The sequence below is a fragment of the Desmodus rotundus genome, chromosome 9 (assembly GCF_022682495.2).
Source record: "Desmodus rotundus isolate HL8 chromosome 9, HLdesRot8A.1, whole genome shotgun sequence".
In the NCBI taxonomy this organism is placed as follows: Eukaryota; Metazoa; Chordata; class Mammalia; order Chiroptera; family Phyllostomidae; genus Desmodus; species Desmodus rotundus.
In genome coordinates this window covers 44,314,779-44,326,029 of record NC_071395.1, presented here as the reverse complement: position 1 = coordinate 44,326,029, position 11,251 = coordinate 44,314,779, and the positions used below count along the sequence as shown (strand labels likewise).

Sequence of the window (11,251 nt, the reverse complement as noted above, 5' to 3'; positions counted from 1 at the left end):
GGAGGGATTGGTTTCACTTTTCTCCCTTCCTGAGCCACACTCTTCCTGTTGTTCAGCCTCCAGTCCAGTTCCTCAGGGTCCTTCTGCTCCCCACCAGGCCTTTAGTTCACCAGTTGTGCTGTCCTTGAGTTGCACCAATTAGGGGCAACTCACACTCCCCCTTCTTGCTCTTTGCAGTCCTAGATGCTGGGTGCTCTCGGTGCTCCTTCAGGATAGTTCAGCCCCCTACTGGGTAAAGTCTTTTTGGGGACTGCAGTCTCCCCTATCCCTGCAGCTCCCCTCTGCTGGGCGTTCTGCCTTCTTCCTAGAGAGCTAGTAGGCCCTGTAGGGCTCTGTGCGCAGGGACTAGGTGGGAGATGTTCAGACCCGGTGCTTCAGTTGTGTTCTCCTGTGGGCAGCCAGGCTGTTGATCAGGTATTGGGCCTGTGCACCCAGGCAGCCAGGTCGTTGATGGGGTTGTGCACCAATTTCAGGCTTTGGGACTGTGCGCCCCGGCAGCCGGGCCAAAGATCAGAGTGAGTGCTGACTTGGGATTTCAGCCCAGGCCACTGATTGCGGTATGCACCCTCCCTGGCACTTTGGGCCTGTTCACTTGGGCAGCTGGGGGGTTGATCACAGTGTGCGCCCACCCGGGGTTTCAGGTGTCGGCGCCCAGTCTGCTGATCTGGGTGTGCGCCCACCAGAATTCAGGTGTGTGCTGGGGCTGGTTATCCGGTGTTCAAGTCAGGGGCTGAGGGGGTAGGGGCGCAAGAGGCCATGGCTGCTGTGGAGAGTTCTGTAAACAGCTGCTGAGTGCCTCTATTTTCTCTTTTTCTTTTCGAGAAATTCCTCCTATTCAAGCCCCCCTGGTCCAAACAAGCACCTGGCCTCTCACACAACCCAGCCTGGCTCCCTCCCAAGAATCCTGCAGCAGACCCTGCGCTGGGGCTGGGGGCTTCCGCTGCCCTGGTCTCCGTGCTGGTCCCAGGGACCTTATTGTCCTTAAGCACTTTTCTTACCGTCTGGTCTTTCACTGTCCTCTATCTTTGGTCTCTGATCTTCATATATGCTGGAATACCGTTGCCTGTTCACTCTGTTCCTCAGATCAGCTAGGCATTTCAGTGGTGCCGAGGGGCAGTGGAATCAACTGCCACCTATCTCGCCATCATCTTCCATTCTTCTCTGAATCTAAAAATAAATTTAAAAAGTACAATTGGAAATAACTACATAGGTGAGGCTAATGTAATCACCATGGTTCTCTGAAAGTAGAAGAGGAAGGAAGAATATAGAGTTGGTATAAGAGTGTGAATTAAAAATGCTACATTGCTGGCTTTAAAGATGAGTAAAGGGGAGTGATGTCAGAGAAATGGCTGTTTGAGAGATCCCCTTAGTCTCTCCCCCGTAATGTCAAAATTTTGAACAGCTATAATTTCACAAAGGATTCCCTACTTAACGTACATGTATGATTCAGACACCAGCACACTGAAACATTTAAAAGTGGGCCATGGGGAACAAACAGGGGAGGCAAGAACATATGATGGACCTGTAAGCAGACACAGCACAGGGGCTCGGCTGTGGCTTTCAGGTAGTTGGCATTCCAGACAAAGAAAAAGAACCATTGAGTCCTACTGTCTTATGGCCTCCCAAAACTCACCCTCCAGCACCCTGTCAGGTTGTGGAGTACTTTATCTGCAAAGAAAAAAAAAACGGTTACTGTAGGATCAATATTTCCCCTGAGAAAAGATTGCACTCTGTCACTGACCCCAAGTTGGGGTCTTGTGGTGAACTCCCGGAGGTGCAAGTTCACCTATAACAAGAGGGTAAAACAAAAAAGTCAGTCCGGTTACCCCAGAAAACCCCACCCCTGAGCACTGGTGCTACAATGACAGCAGCTACTGGGGTCAATTCTGGGATTTCACAGAGCTCCAAAACTGTAGACTCAGTGCCACGTCCTAGAAAATAATGGCAAGACCTCTTCCTAGGAACCTGCTAGGGAAGTGCCACATATACAGAACTGCCTGGACACAGAAGGAACCCATCAAATAGCCTGAGTAGACATGGTAAAGAGGCAGCTTAGAAAGAAAATAAGTCTCCAGAAGGCAAACTTGAACACATGGAAATATGTGCTACAAATGACAGAGAAATTAGGATAGCAGTACTGAAAATACTCAACAAGGTGCAAGAAAATATCAGCATACCATTATATTTCCCATTTTAGTGAATTTAGTGGCATTAAGGGCGTTCACAATGTCCAACCATCACCACCTCACATTTTCATCATCCCAAACAGAAATCCTTTATGTATGAAGCAATTATCCCTCATTTTCTCTTACTTCATCCTCTGGTAACCTCTTTTCCTCTACCAATTGCCTATTGCCATTATGGTATATCCACTTCATCATTTTGATCTATGACTTTCATATAATATATTCATCACAAGAAGATAAAAACTTCATCTAGGATGACCTTTCCACAGGGTGAGACTGATGCTTGACGTTATACTTGCCATAAACCCTGCACTGACTCTCCACTAATTTTAGAATTAATCAACAATCATGTAGACAAAATATAAGACTCTGTTATCTGGAGGATGCCCACAGAGCTAGGCTCATGGTTCAGTTTTTATCTTCTGCCCCTCATAGCTCATCATTTACTACCAGCTATTTTTCATTTCCTAACTATACTTTAGCACTTCATTGTAATGCACAATTGCTTTTCTGTAGCATTTTCTGGTAAGTGCTCATATCCTTCTCCACCTGGATATACCTCCTCTTGTCCTTCAAGTTTCAATGCTATTTTAGGCTGGTCTGTGAAGCCTTGGTAAAACTGAAGGAAGAGTTGAATATTTGGGGACCCAGTCAACAAGAGTACAGTAACACCTGACAGTATTGCATTTATTTATTTACATGACTTTGCCCAATTTAGACTCTGAGCTTAAAAGAAGGAGCAAATCTTACTATTTTCTTCCTCCACAGAATATATTTTAGTGCTTACCATACAGTAATTGCTTAATAAATATTTGCAGAGGCTGCAAAACCAGACAGTTGAGTGAGGGAAACAGATACGTCCTCCATGGTAGGAAATGAGGAGCAATAAAACAAGGGGAGGGATGCCCCAGGATGGAGGCTAACACCAGAAAAGACACATGTGAGAAAGAAGACACTCTGGTAATCCAGAATCTCCCTGCAGACTGGGGAATACAGCATTTCTTGTGAGGTTCCTGTTCTATAGCCCCAAGAAAGGGCAGGGAGGTGGAAGTACTCATGTGAGTGACCTCTGGAAGGCACAACTGTGTCTCTCATAATCTGCGATTGGTAGAGTACACCCGAGAGCACTGAGTGGAAGCATTTAAGGGTTTGTGGGGCTTGAGGAGCTGAATTCCCATGTGCCTTACTGAAGACATTTTCTTTTGTCTTTCTGTTTGCTGAGAGATTTAATTACCTGGAGCTAGGAGAGAAAAACAGAATGCAAACTTGTGCCAGATTTAGTCCTGGGAGACCTCTGTGGGTTCTTATGTCTTTGTCCTCTTTCTTCCCAGAAGGAGGTCACTGCTCTTTAGAAATGAATTCTATAACTACGTACCTATCAATAATTACTTTAAGTGCTCTCATCAAAAGACATAGGGTGGCTGAGTGAATAAGAACACATCACCGAAGTGTCCATCGAGGGATGATTTGGTAAAGAAATGTGAGATATATATATATATATATACACACACACACACACACACACATACACACACACAAGGGAATATTACTTGTTGATAGAAAAGTGTGAAATTGTACTATTTGTTGCAACCTGATTGAGCATAGAGGACATTGTGCTAAAGGAAATAAGTGAGACATAGAAATTCAAAAACTGTGTATTATCTCTGTCTAAACACAAGAGCTTGTAGACATAGAGAAGAGATCAGTGGTTGCTGTAAGTGGGGAATGGGGACATAGGTGAAACAGATGGAATGGGTCAAATGGTACAAACTTCCAGTTACAAAATCAGTAAGTTCTGGGGTTGTAATCCACAGTGACAATGTCTGAGAACACTGTGCTGTGTATTTAAAATTTGTTGGTCGAGTAAATATTAAAGGTTCTCATCATAAGAAATACATTTTTGTTACATTTTTGTGGTGATGGATGGTAACTTGACTTATTTGGTGAATCATTATGTTGTACAGAAAAACTACTATAATATTAAAAGTCAATTATATGTTAAAAAAAACCCCACACACATTTATTATCATTCAGTTCTTAAGGTCAAATGTCCAAAATATGCCTCATTTTATTAAACGTCAAGTTTTCTGCAGAACTGTGTTTTCTTTAGGGGGCTCTAAAGGATAATCTGTTTGCTTGCCTTTTCCTGATTCTGCAGGATGACAACACTCCTTAGCTCTCTGCCCCGTCCCCATCTCCGAAGTTGGCAATGGGGAATGAAGTCTTTCATGCATCACATTGCTTCTGACCTTCCTCTCTCACAGTTAATGAAATATGATTACTTTGGGTCCACTCAGATTATCCAGGATACTCTCTCCTGCTTAAAGCTTAGCTGATTAGACACCTTAATTTCATCTACCATCTAATACATGTAGCCTATGTTCACAAATGTTGGGGTTCAGGAGGTGGACATCTTTGGCAGGCCATTGTTCTGCTTGCCATTATGTGACAGGATTTTCCCAAATACATGTCAATGGAAGTGTGTTAGGTGGAACTTTTGGAAATCCTATACTTTTTAATTTAAAGATTTTTAATTAAAATATGAATATAGAAACTGACATAATATTAAGCAATGCAACCATAACATTGATCAAACTGTGTCAGGCATGAAAATACACATTGCAACATTCTGTTTATATGAAGTTCAAAGGAGCAAGAAGTAATCTATGCTGTCAGATATCTGGAGAGTGGGGAGAAGAGGTAACTGAAATTAGGCATAAAGGAAGCTATTGTGTGGCTGGACATGTTCTATTTTTTGGTCTGAGTTGTGATCACAAGGATTATATTATGCTTGTGAAAGTTCATTGAACATTTGATATGATAATTTTCCATGAGTATGTTGTACTTCAAAGACATAAAATAATCCCTTCTCATACTCCACAATATTCCCCTCTTAATTCCACCCAGAATTCCTAAGTGGGTGACACATTGAGTTTTGGAGGTACAGCAGCTATTCTGTGACCACAATGACAAAACATGCACACAAGGAATCATGGTTCATAAAAAATAAGACTCTTTCTTTAACAATTTCCTGAGACTGTCAGAGTAGCCCTGAACTCCCTCCCTAACTCCACACCTGTGATTTGTAAATAAATAAAGGTTTAATTTATTGAAGTCTTTATTGTGGCAGAACATCCCTTTAAGCTCAGTGCCATCCCAAACTCAACACACTGTTGTAAAAAGTGTATCTGTATTTTTGATAATTGCTGCACACAAATGGCTCAGTGGGTAGGAGCATCGTCCCATACACCAAAAGGTTCTGGTTCAATTCCTGGTAGAGCACATACTAGGTTAAGGGTCTGATTCTGGTTGGGGCATGTAGGGAAGCAACCAATCAATGTTTCTCTGTCACATTGATGTTTGTCTCTCTCCCCTCCCTCCTCTCTTGGAAAATTAATAAACATACCCTAGGGTGAGGACTTTTTTTTAAAAAAAAAGCCTTGATAAATAAGAAGAATCCTGAAGATAATTATTAAAATACAACCCAAAAATGCCATAGGGAGACCAAATGAAACATTTACGGGTTTTTTGTCTGCATAAGTAAATACTTAGTGGTCACAGAACCTGCCCTCCACCGGAAAGGAACCTGGCATGGATGGGCACTTGTGACATCACTTACTGCCCTCCCTGCTGGGTACCTTGCAGTCTCTAGAGATTTTCACCTCTTCTCAACCTTCACATTCAGGGTATTCACAGTGGACCTTAGGCAGCAATGGCCCCTCTTCTTTCCAATTCCATTCTCTGTTGTATCTGCATTTTAAATGCAACCTCTGTCCATCAGGTGCCCAACCCCCAGCAAATACAAGTACCAGATTGGGAATCATTATGAATATGTGAGAGCAGGGCAATAAAAAGAAACCCACTGCCTACACGAGGAAACACGAAGAGATGATGCAAGGAAAGGAAGAGCTCCCTACCTCTGTTAATCTAAGAGTTAAGTCCCTGGACTCGAGAAAGCTGGACAGAACACTTTATTATTTTTCAGCTTAGAAATTGCAAGCTGGAGGCCGGGGGCAGGGGTGATGGTATTCATATGTGGAGCTGTTTGACCCTCAACAGAAGAATTCCACATCTGCTCATTAAATATATCTTTACGCTCACTTTTTTCTCTGAGATCATTCAGTTTGAGGTGGGGGATGCAGAAATAAAACATGACTGAATTGAAATTTATACAAGAGCTAGACTGTTTGCAGAGTTGGCCCCTATTCTTTGTCTGATTGCAGTCGTTGGCCACGTGAGTGTGAAGCTCCTCCCATACAAAGGCAGAGTTTATTTTTCCAACTTTGAAACTGGGATGGACTATGAATTTTTATTTGTTTTGGCCAATAAACATGGTGGAAGTGACAGTGTGCTTAACCATGCCTTGTCATTTCAGCTGCTCACACTCAGATGCTGGCTCAGTTGTGTCAAATACCAGGTGGGCCTTCCAGAGGAGGAGACATTCACACACAGCCCACTTATCCCACCCAAGGACTCTCTAGATCAGCCTGAATACCTGAGCCTCTAATATATTACAAAACCCAGCCAACGTCAGCAGAAACACCCCAGATGACCCATACCTGACTACATTCTCATGAGGAGATAAGCAGGATCAGAACACCTCCCCACTCTACACACCCATTAGAAAAATAAAGGAATTATATTAAACTGTTCCCATTTGGGATGGCTGGTTACATGGCAATAACAAAATGATATTATAATCAAAGCAAACAGAACTGAGGGCAATTATAATAATATACTACTTGCTGGAGCTTTAGTACTGATGTTGGAGGACAGCATCCACAATCCTGCTTTTACTGAGATGTATTTCAGATAACTGCATAAACGTGAGTTCACTGACATTCCCTTCCAAGCAGTCAGGACAGGGTGGAATGACCTGCACGTTTGTGCAGGAAAATTGGTGACCCCTTTTCACATGACTGGGCAGGATTTTAACTCCTGCGTGATTCACTCTTTGATCATAAAGACTGTGGACATCCTGAGCATAAACGAGATATATATCAGTCACTCACTGTCCCTTTGGTGGAGTTGTAAACATTAAAAGGAGGAGACATTTCATTAGAGCACTAGAAGGAGTCGTATTTGTATGGAACATGTTGAAAGTTTTCAAGCAGAAACAGGAAAATAATTCAGAAAAAAACACAAAACACTCCATGTCATTATTGACCCCTCACACATGGACATCATATTCGAGACCTCAATGAGTAGATGTGTACCCTGAAAAATATTTTGTGTAACAATAACATGTCTGGTTATTTTTGTTTCATTATATGTAAGGTCATCTGTTACATATTAGATCAAATTATTTACTAAAATGTATATTTCATACTAGACTCTTCTGGACATATGGACTTGATAGTCATTTTTTTCCAGGGGGTATGGTAGGCATGTGGACACACAGCTGAATAACAGAATGAAGTGTATAAAACCAGGAGACCAGCCATAAAACCTACCAGCATATTTAGCTCCACATTATTAAGAAGTGTGGTACAGTAGTGTTATAAAAATAGTGATAACCATGGAAGTGAGAAATGTCATCTGAGATGCTCTTTTATAACAAAATTATGTAAATGACCTCAGTATCCAAGTGTAGTTTAGTCCATAGAAGTGTATAATTCATGAGAACTTTTTTAGTAAAACAACAGAAATATTACTTGGAATGATATTCATCACAAGAGAATAAATTATTCTAACATAGTTTTGTTAACCCATGATACACATGAGTATTTGTAATTACGTATGGTCCTAAGATTGTATTGACTTGTGTCAGAACTTCTCGCTCTGAAGCTTTGAACATTCATGGGCACTTCATTAGCCACATACAGTTGGCCTTGAGAAGCCTACCTGCCAAGAATTCTTTCCAGGGCCCTCTTTATGTCCTTGTTTCTGAGACTGTAGATGAAGGCGTTCAGCATGGGTGTGACCACAGTATACATCACTGAGGCTGTTGTACTTGACTGTGAGTGGCGGATAGCAGCAGGGCTGAGATACACACCTAGGCTTGTACCATAAAATAAGGAGACAACTGAGAGGTGAGATGCACAGGTGGAAAATGCTTTATGCTTCCCCTGAGCTGATGAGATTGCTTGTATGGAGGACACTATCTTAGAGTAAGAATAAAGGATCCCAGTAAGGTGACCACCAGCCAGCAGCCCTGCTGAAAAGTACATCACCATGTCATTAGGAAAAGTGTCAGAACAGGCAAGTTGGACCACCTGTTTGAGTTCACAGAAGAAGTGGGGGATTTCCAAGTCTGAGCAGAAGGACAGCCTCAACAACATTAAGCTTTCTAACAAGGAATTCAGAATACTAATGATCCAGGACACCAGAACCAGCAGTCCACAGAGCTGGGAGTTCACGATGACTGTATAGTGCAGGGGATGACAGATGGCCATATATCTGTCATAGGCCATGACAGTCAGGATGAAGTCATCCAACCCTACAAAGACTATGAAAAAATAAATCTGGGTGATGCAGCCTGCATAGGTGATGGCTTTGCTGTGTGTCTGGATGTTCAGCAGCATCTTTGGGATGGTGGTGGAAGTGAAACAGATGTCTACCAAGGACAGGTGGGAGAGGAAGAAGTACATGGGTGTGTGGAGGTGGGACTGTGAGCTGACGGCAAGGAGGATGAGTAGGTGTCCCAACACAGTGATCAGGTACATGCAGAGGAAGAGCCCAAATAAAAGGCGCTCTAGTCCATGTGTCTCTGAAAATCCCAGGAGAAGAAATTCTGAAACTCGTGTAACATTGCCTGGTTCCATGTGGCGCAGGTGACTACCACAAATTAGAAGCAAGTGAATAACTAATTTTCACATTAGCAAGTATAGGTAACTCAAGAAAATGCTACAGTTATATTTTAGAATCCAAAAAAAAATTTCCATATTTGGTGTAGAATCTGGTTGTTGTTAAGGCATGTCCTGTGCCATTGCTCTTTAGAATTTACTTTTCTACCATCAACCCAATCTTTAAACACAATGTATATTGCTGTTTCATTAAGGATGTAGTTCAAGTATTTGAGGAATATACTCGTGTATTGACTTTAGACCATGTTCCAGGCACTGTTCAGAGTACAGGCTGATGAAAAACAAGAGTCTCTAGAAACCAATCCTGGATAAAGAATATCAAATAAATACAATAATACAACATAACCAATGGGGCACATGTTATAGAAAAGGCAAATCACATTAAATGTAGAAAGTTGATAGAGGTTGTTCTTTTTGTCAAGACTTCCAACAGACAACACTCTAACAGGCACCTCAAAGAAGACTAAGCAGGAGGCCAAGAGGGAGCAAGCGTTTTTTGAGGCAGCAGGAACAGACAGTGCAAAGGCTGTAAGGAAGATGGTAGTTTTAGAAAATCTGGGCTCACACTAAGCCAGTGTGTCAGGAGCAGGACAAATGCTGTTAGACGATATTAAGAAACATGGGGGCCTGCATGCTGCTGTTGAAACTCGAAGTCACAGAGAGTCCCTTTTCTACATTATGAAAATCTTGCACTTTATTAATCCGTTTGGAAAAGCATCCTTTGAACTGAAAAATATTTCCTTCTCAGTCCCTTCTCTTCATGAAATTCTGTCCCCTGTGTGATAAGTCACCTTGGAATACATGGGTTCAGATACCCTGGCTCGGAGCACTGCTCTTGGTTTATGAGGCAGGTGCACACACACACCAGGTCTCCTCATGAGTGTGGTCTCCATGTTTGTCTCACTCACTATTTAGGCTATGACTAGATACCACTCATCAGTCCAGATCAAGTATCTTTTCCAAAAAGAATTTAGGCATACTACCTCAATACTGCTATGGTAAGTGTGCACGCACACATAAGCTTGGGGTTCTATACTGGAATGTCCATGTTATGCCTTGTGTTTAAAGAAACATAAATGAAGAGGGGGAGAGAAGAATAAAATGGACATGAGGTAGAAAAATATCTATTGATAATAAGTTCAGGTGATCTCTGAGAGATGATGAGGAAGAAATGTATTTGGATTCTGGCAGTATTCAAATTCTAAGTTAATCCCTTGAAGTCGAGAAAAATAATACAAGACAAAAGATATATTTGTCAAAAATACAAAGGTAGTTATCTAGATATGGTGTGGAAACACCTTGCAGATTGACTACCTGGTGAAAATTGACCAACAAAATAAACTATATTTTACAAAAGGAAATCTTCTTAGCATTAAGCAGTAGAAGACTGGCTTTTCCTGTGCTTGTTCTATAACTATTTGTCCAGCGGGTATTTATAGGGTTAAAATGCAGATGAGACAAACCCCTCCCTCACTTTTCTCAAGTGGCCCCTTCCTCTTTTTTGGACTTAGGATTTGGACCTCATTTTGGGAAATCAGTAGGCAATGTCTAATTGTGGTTCTGCTCTTCTTCCAACATGCAAAGGCTTCCGCAGGATGTGACCAGTAAAGCCTGCACTTGATATGACAATCCAACCTTCTACACTGAGTAACTTTCTTCACATGACTTAAGACCAACCACGTCATCATGTAAACATTTGTTTCACTGTCCTCTGCCTTCACAATCACAATGGGGCAGGGAAGAATGGTTGGGGGAAAATGGAGACAACTGTACTGGAACAACAGTGAAAAATATTGTGGACAGTTGTGTCTGTTGTCTAAATGGTAGGTAGAAAATAGACAAGGGAAGCGTAAGAATAGTATAGGAAATGTAGAAGCCAAAGAACTTTTATATGTATGACTCATGGGCATGAACTAAAGTGGAGGAATGTGGGTGGGAGGGTCTGTGTAGGCGGAGGGGAGCAATTGGGGGAAAATGGGACAACTTTAATAGCATAATGAATAAAATATATTAAAAAATAATGTGGAGATGAAAATAAAAATATATAAAAATAAATATTGGAAATTGAAAAATAAATAAATAAAATCTGCTAAATTAAAAACAAAAGAAAACAATGCCCGATCTGAATAAGCAGGGTTTCACCTGCTTTGCTCACCTATGTACTTTCGCAGGTGTTGTGTATACCTGTGCACTTACCCAGGAAACCATTGAAGTGAAAGTGAAGTAATGAAAGAAATGGCAGGGAGAATAAAACCTGGT

General features: G+C 41.7%; 1 protein-coding gene across 1 annotated transcript; it reads right to left on the bottom strand.

Annotated features, from left to right (window-relative positions):
* Positions 1 to 8,026: 8,026 nt before the first annotated feature.
* LOC112301576 (olfactory receptor 7A5) lies at positions 8,027 to 8,950 on the bottom strand. Its single transcript, XM_024557077.3, has one exon. It carries the CDS (start codon positions 8,948 to 8,950, stop codon positions 8,027 to 8,029), a length of 924 nt encoding a protein of 307 aa, XP_024412845.2.
* Positions 8,951 to 11,251: the final 2,301 nt, after the last annotated feature.